The sequence below is a fragment of the Haemaphysalis longicornis genome, unplaced genomic scaffold (assembly GCF_048455015.1).
Source record: "Haemaphysalis longicornis isolate Haplotype H1 unplaced genomic scaffold, Haemaphysalis longicornis Haplotype H1 scaffold_7, whole genome shotgun sequence".
Taxonomy (NCBI): Eukaryota; Metazoa; Arthropoda; class Arachnida; order Ixodida; family Ixodidae; genus Haemaphysalis; species Haemaphysalis longicornis.
In genome coordinates this window covers 69,001,167-69,017,151 of record NW_027526422.1, presented here as the reverse complement: position 1 = coordinate 69,017,151, position 15,985 = coordinate 69,001,167, and the positions used below count along the sequence as shown (strand labels likewise).

The following is a 15,985-nucleotide window of genomic DNA, read 5'->3' as shown; positions in this document are numbered from 1 at the left end:
AAAAATATTCCCCGCAAGAAAATTTCGTGCTGTACTTCAATTGCGTAAAAAAAAGGAACGAAGACTGAAGACAGACGACACGAAACAAAGAGACAACACGAAACAGAGCGCTCTGTCTCGTGTCGTCTCTCGTCAGTCTTCGTTCCTTTTTTACGCAATTAAAGTTCAGCATGAATTACCAACTCGCCCAAACCTACAGCATACTAAGCCACAGAAAATTGCAACAAATGTCGCTGAGAAACGGCAGCTAAGAGCACCGTCTTTAGGACCACCGCTAAAGTAACGATGAAAAGCAACGTACAAACAATTGCCAGCCATACAAACCCACTACATGTCATCAAAGACAAACAAATATACAGAAGCTGCTTTCGAAAACATAAACAAATACACGTACGGAAGCTGTTTTCGAACCACAGTAATTAAACGTATCATGCCATTACTGAACTGAGGGTGCAATCGAACGAAGAATTTCACTAGTCGAAGCCATACTTTTCGCAGAAGGGTTTTTGGACTATTTTGATCATCAACGCCATCGGTATAATTATCCACAACGACAGCCTGTTATTTACTGCGGGACAACGCTATCTCCCTTAGCCCTCCGTCTCTTCCTACCTGCCTCCTCCGGATTCATTTTTTGCCGAATTTTTAAACTACTTTATCCAACCAGTCTGCCTTTCATCGTTTCTAGTTCAATTCCTCGCAACTGTTACTGATGTAGCCCACCCAATGTTCCCCCACATCGCATCCACAACATAATCCATTTTTTTTTAATCTAAGTTAAGACGTCTTCTACAAGTGTTTGCATTGCCTAAGCGTTACACCTATCGTATCTATTTTCATAAGACAATTGGGTGCGGTAAGAGCAGAAGTTATTGTCTTATAAGGTAGGATCCAAATATCAACAGCTATATCAAATACCCAATGATACAATGAGTTACCAGAACAGGCCGACGAAGACCGTAATAGTGATCTACCTGTTCTGCGACTTACCATGTTAAACGACGGCCACACTGCTAGGCGCTTTATAATTACATCACATTAGTTCCGCATTTACCTTAAAATCTACCAATGATCTTTCCACATGCTCGTTCTGGACAGTTTTTGCACGTACCCTCCGCACTCGCCAAGCAATGCCACAAAGAGTTCAAAAATACCTGCTCGACGACGACGAAGTCGCCTCTTGGCCATAAAAATTACGTCGTCGCTACCTAAAAAACAAGAGCGTCTGGTACCGTACTAATAGGGCGGCCTACATTGGAGGTATGAACGTCTTTGCACCGAACCGTCGCTGCCGACGTTTTCGTTACTTGTTCCAGACGGCAACACAGGTGAAGTGTTACTCAGGCGCTATGATGCAGGGAATGTAATTAAATGTGCTTGAGATTCGGGCAGAAGTAAAGAAAAAGAATCGTGATTGCACAACAATTCTGCAACTTACCTGGGAGCTTTTGAACACGGAAAATTATAGTTCTTTCTCCCAGACGCACAAATGTGCTCTTCTTGTTAATAGCCTTAGGAGTGGGAGAAAAGGTATAATAACCGCGCGAAAAGTGATTTTTCACTTACCCTGTCGTTTTGAACTAGAAAACTGCGTTTGAACGAAATGAGAACGATACTTAACAGGTTATAAAGCGAAAAAAGCTTCTTCATAATGCAACCAATGCTACTGAATATTTTGTAAGTATACTTTTCTTTCAACAGCCTCTTTTGTCGTCAGATGTTTCTAAAACTTGTCTTAAAAGAATAACAGACAACACCGCACATTGGATGGATGTGGAGCCCCGCACATAAGCCACGCGGTCGAAAGAGCGGATTGTTTACGAATTCCGAAAGGTTGCAAAAAATCTTGCAGCTGCTTTTTATCGCGCCTCTAACGCAAACATACAACGTATTCTTGCCACTTCTTGTTGCCCGAAAGCAAACGGACGCCACTGAACCTGTCTTTTCTCTCTTCCACGAGCATTCAAACTTCCCGCCACATATTGCCCAGTGGGCTTAATCGCGCTTGACCACTCAAGTTGGGGACTGTCCATCCTGTTGCAATGTCGGCAAACACGGACACATAACGCGCGGCCTTCTAACCTAAATGTTACACAGCGCGATTAAGCCTATTCGACTGCTTGGAACATACACGTTACCACGGAAAACTCGGCCGTTGAGGACACCTGAAAGTCGCTGGCATGCACAAGTACTGAAGAATTGTTTGTTTGCATCCCGGACTAAAGGAGGCCTCCCACCGGGCGCGCGCCCAACCATCAGCGCCTGAAGCTCGTCCAAATAAAGTTTATTCACGTACTCACTCACTCTCTCATTCACTCACTCAGGAAGAACAGGGAAATTTAAAATAACTATTGTAAGCATGACGTAAGTAGTGGTGGCGGAGTAGGTGAGAGGGTGCAGGGGGGGGGGGGGGGTTGTAGAAAGCGGAACAATCGTGTTTTTTTTTTCTCCTAGAGAAACAATACATAATCACTCCAGTCTCTCGTTCCCTTTATCCCATTTCAGGACACGAAACGGGCTCCTGTATCCGTCAACTGGGAAGTTAGTCAAACGACCTTGTTAAAATGCCGCAAATGAGACCGGACATCTAACTAAACCGCGGACATTTAAATGAAACGGGACGTCCAAATCAAGTAAATCAAGAGAGAGAGAGAGAGAGAGAAAGACTTTATTTATGGCCAGCAGGGAGTGGGAGGTCGGAATGCGCAGAGCCTCCACATCCCACCCACGTTCACGACGTCTTCGGGACTAGGCCCCGCCGGCGTCGGCGTGAGCGGTGCGCGAAAGGTACTCGGGAGTTCGTCCCTTTCCCCCCCGTCTGCGACTCGCTCCGCTTCTGCCTGGCGAGAGCAGCCTCGAGCTGCTGGACGGCTAGAGTTTGTGCGGCCAGGTACGTCGAATATACGGCACTCGTTATGGTGTCCGGCAGCCGGCCGTAGAGGTCGGCAGCTTCCACGGATCAATTGTCGACTGGTCTTCGTCCCGTTCCAATGTATCAAGTTTCGAAGGTTCAATGCGCCGAATCTGCACCCGGGCTATGAGCGCACCGTGGTGAAGGGCCCCGGATCCGTTTCAAATGAATCAAGGTGTTAAGCCGTACCCTTGTTTCCCGGAAAACCCGGCGTTAAGCTGCATGTCCACAGCCCGGTGCGGGCCCAGGTCGAACCTCCTTGCTTCACGGAGCATATCCATGGGAAGACTTCAGGCAGAGTCAGCTCCGTCCTCAATGTTTTCTGTCGATCGTCTTCGATCTAACCGTGAACCAAGTTCGTTCACCGAGCGTAGAAAGCGTAGCATGCTGCCTTCATTCAGTAGTTCATGCGGTCACGTGACAGTCGCGGCAGTATGGCGGCACCGGGCGCTCATCTCCTCATCTCGCAGACCGAATGACATAGCAGAAAAAGGCGGGAGAAACCGATTGATCGTTTCCCGGTGCTATAGCCGGTGTCCAATTAGACTCTCGGCAGCAAACAACAGAAGCGTCTGGCTGCTTCGAGTTAAGACGAGCCGGAAGAATCGGCTTCCAAAGTGCGCCGCCACCGCCATGTCCACGACGAGTGGCGCGCCGCTACCTAATAAGCCTGGGAACTGTCGGTTCCAAGGCTTATGCAACTCGAAGGCGAGTCCCAGACGTCTCACCTCGGCACTCGAGGCCGGAAGACGGGAATTTCCGATCTCATGATCGTCGCGTCGCGAGCATTCCCGCTTAGCGTTGGGGAACAGCTTTACCGTTTGGTACGATGATCTCCCGCTGAAGCAATGTGTGTTTTCCCCGCGGCAGTGGTTTAAATCTGATTCGCAGTTAACGGCATAGGTGGTATTCATTGAAAAGTTTAGCTGTCAATTTCTTCGCTTGGCAACACTGGAAACGGCCATGGCATGGCCGCTGCGCCACGGACATGGCGCGGCTTGTGCCACTGCGCCCACACGCTGAATAAAAATGAAACACCGGCGTGCGTCGTCTGCTCCCTTTCAACCCAATTCTCAACGGTGGTGTCAACAGAGATGTTATTAATCGCACTCACATTGGAGTCGAGGCATCACTTCGCGTTCTCGGGGGCAGAGTTTGGAACGTCGAACACATGTGCTTAGCAAGGACAAGTGCCGCCATCCCGCGGAGCCCGATGTGACCAGTGACCGCGCACTCACATCGTTGCCTGCATGCGTGCCTCGGCAGTGAATACAAGCTACATCTGAAGAGGACTTTGTTCTTGACGCCTCTTTGCGAAAGCTGCTCTCCGCTTATACGCTTATAATAACCCAGCCACCACGAGCACTTTGACGTAAAACGGTGCAGCAATGCTGCATTGTATGCACTGCCCTTGTGTCGTTCACCCTTATTAAACCCAGTGATCACAGTGTGTATTAACTAAATAAATAAATTACTCAGCACTTCTGAAGCATTCTGCACACAACGTATTTTAGAACAGTTGTTATTGTAGGCAAGCTCTCGCCTTGTGCGCTATGTCGACGTTGTTAGCTAAACGGCCCACATAGATATCGAAGCCAAGCCTCGGCTCTGTTGTGTACAGTGAAGTGAGGCGACGAATCACACCAAAGCGTTCCTCCTCCAAGTAGCTCCTGATTGTTCTCACGTAAGGTGCTGTACGAGAAATGCCGCGTTGCTGAAATGGTTCGGAGTGGTCTACCCTCAGGGCGACACTGCTAGGGGAACCGGCGGAGTGCGGGCGGGGATGGCAGCTGAAACCGAGGGAATGCATGCTATCGAAAGGGCTTCGTGCATTTAAAACCAAAAAAGCTTTAAAACAATACCTCGGCTGATGTGAGATGAGGCGTGTACTTGCGTGCAAAGGCCTGAAGAGCCGACGTTGCTCCGGAATAGGCTCAGATACAATAGAAATCTGCAGCTTTAGACTCAACGTCAACTGTTCGTGTACGCTAGAATGCGATATTGGCAACAAAAGTAAATACTCAATGCGACTGCATTGCTGAGCAGCTATTTCGGCGTGCTGTTCTTGACAGTTATTGCCAGGGGAGAAAAGCCGGAAACATCTGGACTACAAACAACGTATCAAAGTATACGTAAGCTCCGCTAGGCGAATTTCTCTCTCTGTCTCGTTGTATTTTTCGAGATAGAGAGAAGGACCTTTTCTTCTCTGGTGTAGGGACAAGAAACAGCTGTTCTTTCGCATTGTGGTACGCGTGTCTTTCTGGACAATAGCGACTTGATAGCTTCAGCGGTCTGCATGTGGCCACATTGTCCTAAGATTTTTTTTTCTTTTGCCGTCTCGGCAGCCGCGAGTTTGGCGTTGGGCATTGCGGAGGAAATATGTCCGCGCACGATACCGAAGGAATATTTGTTCCGTCGGCGGTGGATTCTGTAAGTCCCGTTATTCCCGAAAACATCGGGTAAGCATTCAACTCATAGCTTTTCTTTTTGGAAATGTCCCTTCTCGCGAGCTTAAAGAGTTCGCTATAGGGATGGAATATTGTTCACTTAGAAAAGCCACGTTCCAGCCAAAAAATCATCAAATCATGAAAAGCCAAAAAATCATCAGCAACATGGCTGCTGATGATTTTTTATCTTTAGATCGGTGAAGTTTATTTCGTCCACTGTTTCATAACGTATTCAGAGCACAGACGCTAGCTTGCCGTTCCATATTTTTCATTTGCTACAAAAGTACCACTGAACCATCTGTTTCATCGAAACCTCGCACACAATTAACAATTGCCCTGACACGTATCATTACACCACACTTCGTTGTTTCGATACCAATTTAAAAAGAAACTGATACCACCGAAAACCGCCCAACTGCCACACTGAAATACGGGCAATAAACGTTTTCGCGCTGTCATATCCTGTGCTTCACGCAAATTTTGACAGGTTTTCCTTGAAGTTGCCGCGTGTCGTACATTTTCACCTAAGGCCGCAGAAAAACGATGTTCAGGTATTAGCAGAAAATACCTCACCCACACCACTAGGGCACGCGTACTATATAGTACATAACATGAAACCCGCAGATTACCTCTGGAAGTCTATTTTCTACTGCGCTCAAATTCAAATTCAAACGAAAATATGAGAACATATGGGTACATATGGGTTCATATGGGCAACAAATAGGAAATTACTATTCACTGAAATTATTGCTTGCTAAAACTCAATAACTGAATGATTGCCTGAAATCGCTGAGTGTAACTGGCTAATTGATAGTCCTTGATTAGATGAATTATCAAAACAGCGTATGTAGGAATGTTTTGCTGCACGTATGCATGCACGTGCGCTGGCCGATGCATACCCAACTTGGCGAACGCCAGTGACGTACGTCACAGTAGCAGCAACTTCGTTGTAAAATACCTACTGTGCCAGCCTCAACCCGCCTCGTCAGCCACACGTAGTCCGCGGGAAAATCACTCAGCATTGTACAAAAAGATAAAAAGAATTGTCCAAACAGGGGTGAAAGATCCACTGATAAAGCGATTTATGGGGAAACAAATTCCCGGCGACCGCATTTCCTCAAGTGCATGCATGGAATGCTCGCCAGGTGTGCGCCAGTAGTTCATAACGCCCCACGCCACGAACGAGCCTTCACTTTTTCTGTGGGCTATTTTTACGCCACTGACTCACCGACGTAAACAGAGCAAAATCCAGACGAAGCAACAACAGCGCTTGAATTTCCCGGGTCCGAGTGAAACAACAACAGGTGGCGGGAGAGACTTACGTTCGTTGGGTTTTGCAGCCGAAAGATAGCCGACCGGGTCTGCCGGTGCCGTTCCGCGTATAAGATCTATCTGTACACGATGTTCGCGCTGGCAGGAACACAGCGCCGTTCACATCTCGTTTCGAAAGAGCAGAAACCTTCTTCCAGGAATCGGAAGAACGTTCTCCCTGAACGCGAGGAACAAAAGACTATAGACGGCAACAGTGTCGCAACACGGATAAATTTAGCAGCTTTTTTTGACACAGACTCGTCCCTTTCAACATTGCGTTGCTCAAGACGCTTTCCTAGGCACGTGCGAGAAGGTTACATGTGAGCCCGTTCGCAATTTTCCGCGGATGGGATCGCATTTCCGTCACCAGCTCCGAAATGCCGCACTCCGAATGCATAAGTCGCAGTTTGGTGGAAGTTGTATCATTCAAATTTTCTTTTCATTGCCTATACTAAACACGCAAAAGCTCGCCCTTTCGGAGTGTTAAAGGGACACTGAAGTGAATTTGTCAAGCTCCCGTTTTTGCTTGCACTGTGTAGTCTGGCTCAAATTAGCACACTTTTCATCGATTATCCGGTTGACAAATCGGTAATTATTTTACAAAGCGCGAAAGAAGAAAAACTACCATGCGCGGTTTGCGGCGGCCGCACAAACTAAGCTGTGACGTTGGGAGGAGGGGGCGCCGTGATTGGACGATGCCCAAGGTTAGCAATCAAACAAGTTTCGGTTTCGGTCTGTAAAACAACATGTTTGACATTCGATGGCGTCGTTGGATGGACATTCTCAATATCCCAGTTATCGTAGTACCGCGCTTCTGCCATGTTGTCGGCTGTAAAATGCATAAGATAAGCCTCCCAGGACGGCTTGGAATCGTAGCATTCACTAAGGCCTACGCAGTGCATGAACGCCCTCCGCGTCCCCGCAGACGCTCAAATGCATGCGCTTTTCCCCCATATTTGGAGCTTGCCTCGCTCATGCATATATCGTAAAAAGCGTGTTCGCACCAGGCCAAGGGTCTGTTGATTCTGGCCTGTGCCCACTGCCCGCAAACAGTCGGTGCTTATGGCAACAGCACGTCAACGAGAACTCGCTAGCGCGGCAGTGCCAGCCTGTGCGAGTTCTGTGGACTAGTTCGTGGAGCAATGAACGTTGCGGCCCAAAAAAAGGTGAACTCAGTCTAGAAAACATCGGCGAAAAACGAAAAAGTTAACTCATAAGAAGAAAAAAAAAACGCATGTACCCGCGGCAATTCGAACTTGTGACTGGCAAAACACTTGCGGAGACTTACCTAGCGCACCAGACGACTAGGCCACAGGGGGCCGCCGGCGGCAATGGAAAATATCAGGTATATAATGTATAACCAGTTTACACTTTTATTTAGTTTTAGTATTTCAAGCAGCTTAGGTGACTATTTGTTGTATTGCGCTCGTGCAGTAAGCGTCCCCCGAGTTTCCACAATAGCTCACGTCTAGCAATTGCATTTCGTAGACGGGAAAGCGTTCGCAGATGCGTAGTCGTGCTCCTGACCGCTCTGATTGTTCGCCCAGCGCAAAAAAGTGCTTCCCGCACCCTAGTTTTACGCTGTACGGTAAAAATATCAGTTGATTTTATTTCCTTAGTACCTATCTTGACTTCGCACACTCTTCTCCCCCTTCAAGAGGCCTTATATTTTCCTACTGGCGTACCAGTCAGCGAAGCGTCGCATGTGCGCTTGTGCAGCGCTTGTGTGAAGCGACCTTGACTTGGAGCTAGATACAGTGTACAAACTAACGAAGTAAAGAAAGGCGCATTCTTCCATTCCCAAACGTGCTGTGGTTTAGTTTCAACTGATCGAACGAATTGCGACGACCCGTCGGCGGCCGGCGGACTAAACGGTGGGCCGACTGACTCGGTCGCGGAAGGTCGGCGAGCCGTGCAGTAGCGCAGCCAATTGTCAGCTCCTCTCCTGCTGACGTCACACCAAAACGCCACAGAAAATGGGCGAGCGTAAAGAGAGGAGGACAGCATTTTCGAATTGATTTTTCTACTAAATAAATTCGCGTAAACGCGCACAGAGTGGTCGAAACAGGGCCCAGGGACTCCGGACTACAGTTTGCGCTCGTAATCCCGCATTGTTTACAAATCACTTCAGTGTCCCTTTAAGGGCACTACATGAGTAAACGCCGACCACATTTTTTTTCAACGGGCTCAACGAGGAAGGAAAGCATTATTTGATCGGGGGGCAACGTTTTCTTTTCTAAGTTTCATCCGAATAGGCCTCGCCTGAGATGTACCAACTGCATTCACCGAAAAGTAAGCACAGGGAAGCAACACTGCTTCGCCGAACCGCGGTGGAGAGCGGGTAATATCCACTGTGTCAACCATCCATAAGAATAAAAAAAAAAACGCCTTATTTTGCCAGATATCGACGGAGAGCGCAAATGAACGAGGCTTCGCATACTGTGAACCTAGGCCTAGTTTTTTATGACAAACTTCATCCGAGCGAAGTATCAACGTCTCCGTCACCACCATCGAGGTCTGTAAGCGCCTGTCCGATACGAGGTATCAAGCCCGCAACCTCGCACGCATACCCAACGCTCAAGCTGAATTAAGGTGGCTTTAGCCAACACGTTGTTGTCTTCGTTGTGCCTGCCTGACGTCAACCCTAACGTTACGCTTTGAGCTCTAACGGCGTAAGCCGATACCCTAAGTTTCGTATGCAATGGGTTTTCCGTTGCTTGGCACGCGCCCAGGCTCAACGCTACGCCTACCAAACGCGAAGCCGACAAGCCGGACAAGGCGCTCCCAGACAGACTGAGAAAAACAAAAAACACGCGAAGGGGAAGGGTAACGATGTTATGAAGGCAAAACCATCTGTTGATTGATTGTAGGGTTTAACGCGCCGACGCAACGCAGGCGATGAGGCGCGCCGTAGTGGAGGGCTCCGGATTAATTTTGACCACCTGGGGATCTTTATCGTGCGCCGAAATCTCGCACACACGGGCGTTTTTGCTTTTCGCTTCCATCAGAAAAGCGGCCGCCGCGGCCGGGAAACGAACCCGCGACCTCGTGCTCAGCAGCGCAACGCCTTAGCCACTGAGCCACCGCGGCGGGTCAAAACCATCTGTTGATTTCGACAGAAGGTAAAATCAACAGAATCGAATGAAGGCAAAATCATCTGGTGATTTCAACAGAAGGTAAAATCAACAGCGTTGATTTTATATTTTAGTTGTTTGTTATGTTGGAGTTAAATCCCGCTGTCCCTTTTGTATTGTCTCCGCTTATACCTTTATTTATTCACCCAATTATCCGTCCCTGTTACATTGTACTAAATTATGCACATCTCCTTGACCTCTTCTATTTTGCTCACAAGCGGTGTTATTTGCTAATATGCTTAATTCAGTATCCTTCTTGTTACAACTCACGCTTTGTGATATCTCCTGCAATTTAATTTGTTGTTCTTGTTGTTTACACGCTACACATCTTCGGAAACACTGTATTTGTTCACAATATTTTTTTTTTTACTTTACGCGATGCCATGCAAACCGCGCCACGAATCGCCTATGCCCCATTCAAGTTGTTTATAACAACTTTCAGCCCAGGAATCCATGTATATGTATCTAGATATTTTTAGTAAATAAACTCAACTGAACTGAATTACCAGAGGTAACAGCACCTGTTGATTTCAACAGAAGTTAAAAATCAACACAAGGCAAAACCATCTGTTGATTTCGACATCAGTTAAAATCGACACTGTCAACATAAGGTAAAAATCAACACAAGGCAAAACCATCTGCTGATTTCAACATAAGTTAAAATCAACACTATCAACAGAAAGTAAAACCACCTGCCGATTTCAGCACGCGCCGACCCCGAGCTTTCAACTCACGCCGCCGCCAATCCCAGCGCTTCAGCAGTCCCCAGAGATCTAGGGCGATAAGGTGGCGTCCACAATACCGGCACATCCGCTCCGCAATTGCACATCAGTGCCGTTGCAGTCACTACATCATAAGGTTTGCTTAGGTATCCTCGCAATTTTTTGTAGCCCTTAAATCCAATGGTGCCGTATTTTGCATCGTTCCACGCCACGTGGTGGAAGAGCCACGCTTCGCCCCTATGGCTACGAGTGTCCGACTAGGGGGCTAGTACTTTGGTATTTTGGCATTATTCAAACACAGCGCACAGGAACAGAACACAGGGCAGGGACACGGACTCAGCGCTGTGCCCGCGTTCATCCGCTGTGTCCTGTTTCTGAATAATTTCATACGATGTCGTCACTTTTTTCTTCAAGAAACCTGAAAATGAGAAGCCCGCAAATGATTTGATTCTGCCCTGCCCTATCATTAAAGCAGTAGATTCAACGGCATCACGCTCACATTTAACACAAGCGCCGTAAGGACCTTAAGACAAGAAAGACTCAACGAACAGGATGCCAAGCGGCATACTTGTCTCTCAAATAAGCTGCCGCGCGATTAAGAAATGAACTGAACAAGTTTTGCCGAAGCAGAGAAGCGTTCAATGCCCGCAAAGACGCGAAACGGTAACGCAATAATGCCTTGCGGTAAGGCAAACAAACGCATAAGTGATCACTAAGCGAAATTTATGAATTAGTACCATCTGTCTGGGCAGAGGCTTCTACAGCTTTGACATATTTCACACCACAGGAAGAAGAAAAAAACCTGGGGTAACACATGACGAGAGAGACTGGGTGAAATAAATGAAAAATTGCTTAACGTTGCAATACCACCCGGCGTGCGTGAGTGAACACCGGGTTGCATAGCTGAAGTGCGAGAGCGCTGAAACAAAAAAAAAAAAAGAACGTGGGGAGAAGAACAACGCAAGACGACCGTTCGTTCTTTTAAATGCAGAGCAGTTCTTTAACTCACGATGTCACCCGTTCTAGTTGTCTGTAGTAGTCCGCACCCCTCCCCCTACACTATATAAAAAAATAATACTTCCCGGCGCCTGGTTTCGATCCCACGACCCTGCGGGCGGAACGCAAGGTACATGGTGCTCTACCCACTGCGCCACAAAGCCGACACAGAATGGAGGGCTACGAACGCGCCTTATATCCTTGACTCATTCAAACTACGTCAAGAAGCTGATACAACGCATTCACTACCTGTGGGCGGAACGCGAGGTACATGGTGCTCTTCCCACTGCGCCACAATAATCATACCCACCTGCTAATAAATGATGTCACGTGACCACGTAATTACGTCTCCTCATTTAATTACAATACAACAACCAACAGCAACAAGTGCAACAACATTAACGTAACGCAAACTACTTAACGTCGTGCGCCCCCGGAAATGCTCTGCATTTGATCGTGCCCCTCGCGAGGGGGATGTTTAGTTTCCTGCCGCAGCAAGAACCAGGCGGCCTCCTGCGCAGTTTCTGCACGGTTTCTGCGGCACAAACACACGAAAACAATGACAAATTTCCTTTTTTTTTTTCTTTAAAATTTAAGCGCTTACTCATCTGGCGCCCACTGACACCATGCTAACAGAGTTGGGCTGAGTGGCATTATGCCAAGACGTCAGGGCAATATATCTGTGGTACGCCCGTCGTGCCGCGATCCATCGAAGACAATGGAATTCCTCTGCCTCACCTATTTGTGCAGGCGGAGGCGGCGGAGGAGTCGGTGTCGGCTGGTCTGAGGAGCCGCCAGTTCCCTTGGACGTTTCCTCGTCAGAGCTGAACTGGTAGTCGACGGTGTTGTTGCTATCTGAGCCGCCGGCGCCAGCGTTACCGCCACCGGCACCACCACCGGCAACGTCCTCTTCTTCTTGGGAGCCAGCGGTCTTCCACCGAGACCGCTTCCGCTGGCCGTTCCGGAGCGACGAAGACGCAGTTCCTTCCCCGTGGTCGTCACTCGGGCGGGCTCCTCCTCTAGTACCCCTGTCCTCTGGTTCGGAGGCGGTAGACCTCGAAGGAGTCTGTGCTCCTGCAGGTCGCGGGTTCGGCTTTCGGCCGCGCTTCTTTGCCGGCAGAGGGTCGGCTTGGAGAGGTGTCGTCGCGACGTCGTCCAAGTGGGCGGAGTCGGCGGACGCCGCTTTTCTAAGTAGGCCCTGCGAAGAGAGTACAAGTTCCAGGAGTGTATACGTGCGTGCTTACAAAAAACTGATCAGTTGTCATTTTATCTGTTCACATTACAGAGTCGCTGACCAAGCAACCGGTCAGAACAGCTGCGGGATTTCACAGTGGCATTAGATTCATAATGGGTAAAGCGCTACAAAGATGAGGACACGCGACGAAGACCTTCGTACCGCTTACTTGTAAGTCTTCGTCTTTGCAGCCCTTTACAACCATGGATTTCCCATTCGCACTTCCGGTTTTCTATGCACAGGTAACATCGGCATCGAAGGTTGATGGAAGATGAAAATAGTTATGTACCAAGATTATTTGGTCACCGTATGTGGTGGAGAACCTTCTTTTCGAATGCTGTACATTGACTAACTGATGTGGGGATCATTAAATACCCTACCCCCCGTCCGCACAGAAACATGAAAGAGCAAAAGCACGTGCCTGATGGAGACATAGGGAAGAAATTGGAATTGTTTTTTAGGAGTACAGTGAATTGAGCGAGTTGGTATTGATTCATAATGTAACTGCGCGGCAACGCGAGGACACAGAAAGAGGCACAAACAATACAGGACGCGGCCCAGACTAACAACTGATTTTTATTCAGAGAACAGGTAATTTATGGAAATTCTTGAATGTATTCCTGAATGAAAATCTGAGTAATTCCTGAGTAAAAATCAGTTGTTAGTCTGCGCCGCATCGTGTACTATTTGTGCCGCTTTCGGTGTCCTCGTGTTACGGAGCAGTTATATTATGAATTGTCCTTATTTGACTTCTGGCGTGTACAACCGTTTAAGATACACGAGGCACCCACCATTTATTCCTGCTGGCGTCAACAGAAATGATTTCAGCATTGTCTATGCTCTCGTTTGTTAAGTGCAAAGGAAAAGTTGAATAATTCTAATTTTAGACATTTAATTTATTAATTAGACATTTAGACAGTTAATTAATTTATATCGAAATTCAAACGTTCACCGAATCCTTCGTCATGTTCGGCGACCACAAGTATCACATTCACAGTACTCCTGAATACGAAATCGAGGCTTCGACGGAAGCCCGTCTGGTCGGGAATACTCCTGAATACTTCCAAATCAACGAATGCTTAGAGTCTGGATCGACAACTTACTCAAGGCGCGGAAACAAAGCCACACACATGCGGTAAACATGAGGTACACGGGTGCAGAGTGTTCACAACGACTGGTGCACGTGTCGGCACTTCTGGCGAGCTTGCGCGAGAAAGTCTGTACACAGCCACAGTCTGTACACAGCCACAGTCTGTAATCAGCCACAAGTATCGGATCCCCGTAGCGACGTGCAGCACGTCCTTCATTCCATACTCAGTATTCATTTATAACGTATCCAGGATAGTGCTGATAAATTCTACAGAGGAATGCAAAGACCTGGAATTTCTCCCTCTACACGCGTTTCACTCTAGCTAACTAATAGAAAGCGGAACTTATTGAAGTTGTTCTGGTGTGGTATCACCAGCACAACTTGAGCGCAACAGACCTAAAGAGACCAAAAGCTAGATTCTCTGGGGTCTATTAGTTCGCTAACCTAAGAGAATCACCTAGAACACCTAAAGGATAAGTGGTCTTGCTTGCAACATCAGAGTCAATTCTAAAAACTTATTCCGACGAAGTTCTCAAGGTACGTGCAACCGGTTCGCAAATATGATGCTACAGCCCGACGTTATCACATATCCGTAAATCCTGCGAAATGTAACGGTAACACGAGAAAACCGATGGGGAGAACACTGAAAATTCGGTAGTGCTCCAATGAAGGCCCATTGATTCACCGGTCAAGCACAGTTCGCTGCAAGCGACGGCGGCCATAAGCTAACGCAACTTCAAGCGAGATACACTTGACTAATACCCGCATGTCATTCGATCAAATGAGTGGCTTCGAATGCCATTCATAATCTGCCGGGCTCCACTACAATTTCGATGGCATTTGAAAGCTTTAACAACCGCTCGCCCATTTGCATGGCGCTGCTCATGACGAGTTCAGTTTTTACACAAGAATGCAACAATGAAATTTAGCTGCAGTCTTTGGAAGTAAAATGATATATTATAAATAACGTAAGCTCTGGCACAGTATTTGCTCAATTCTGAATCGCAATCGAGTTTTTTTTTTTGTGTGCTGTTTTGTGCTGTCTGACCACACTGGTTTGTCGCTTGCTGGCAATGGCGTTGAGAGTATGAAATTATGACATCTTGATATCATAATTCAAGTGAATAAGAACTAACAAAGTCCCACAATTAACAATATTTTGTTTGGTTATAAGTACGCCAGTAATGTATTTGTTTATGATGACTCGGAACGCTGTGCGCAAGAGTGCTACAAATGGCATTCGAGAGCCTCAAATGTCTCTCTAAGTGCTCATATGGCTTGAATGTCATTGAAGCCGAATGCCACTTCAAAACCCAGCGGAGCAGCACAACTTCGCATTTAAGTCAAATGACATTTGGTTCAAATGACATTCGGAAGCTAGTGTAGCAGGGGTATAACTAAAACGTGCGAGATACATATATGAGCCAGCTTTCTAACTGCTCATAACCACTCTTCCCCGCAAAGGGAGTCTTGAAATCACCGACATCTTCATGCTCCCCACCCTACACGGTGGCTACCCACAGCAATCGCAGGACTAAAACAAGATTCTCTGGAATAAAGTTTTATCTTTGTCTCTCGCCCACCGTGGCCTCAGTGCCTTAGATCGTTTTCCTCCCCTCTCCCCACTGGACAAGTAACAGGCGCGGAAGTATGCGTTTCAACTCTACGGTTCAGTTGGAGAGATGTTCGGACTAAATTAGACTCCGGTGGTCAGCTATTCTGGTATTTGTTCCTGAGTCGGTCAAGAAAGCTACGAACGATTTTATTAGCTCTCCGCTACCACAACAGGTGACGACAAGTCCGTAACAGTTCGCAGACGTCCGCATAGACCTGCATGCATGCCGAAGGGGCGGGAACTTACTGTTACCCAAGCACGTGGAAGCGCTGGCGGCTGAGGAAGTGGCGTCGCACTTAGTGAAGCCGCCAATTGTGAACTTCTCTTAAGTGAGTGAGTGAGTGAACAACTTTAACGGAGCTTCAACGTTCACCCGCGCACGGTTTCTGCGTAGGTTTGTCCACAGTCTGTTGTTGTTGCCTATTACCCCGCCTATCGAATGAGTCCTCCTGTTTTGGATTGTTTGAAGAGTGATTAGCACGAACTTGGCTTCCTAGAAGCCGAGTATGTTCGCTGACTTCGCAT

The 15,985-nt window shown here is 47.6% G+C and overlaps 1 protein-coding gene and 1 long non-coding RNA gene across 5 annotated transcripts in view; one reads left to right on the top strand and one right to left on the bottom strand.

The window, feature by feature from the left end:
- The window catches only part of LOC144145856 (uncharacterized), a 176,348-nt gene that overhangs the window by 27,597 nt on the left and 132,766 nt on the right, over nt 1-15,985 (bottom strand). For all 4 annotated transcript variants that reach the window (XM_077677661.1, XM_077677660.1, XM_077677663.1 and 1 more), the window contains one exon: nt 12,260-12,719. In XM_077677661.1, the coding sequence (XP_077533787.1) occupies nt 12,260-12,719 (460 nt within the window). The remainder of the gene's footprint in view (nt 1-12,259; nt 12,720-15,985) is intronic.
- On the top strand, nt 5,254-15,425 carry LOC144145858 (uncharacterized). Its single transcript, XR_013317610.1, has 2 exons — nt 5,254-5,370; nt 12,272-15,425. It is a non-coding gene; the product is annotated as an uncharacterized LOC144145858 (long non-coding RNA).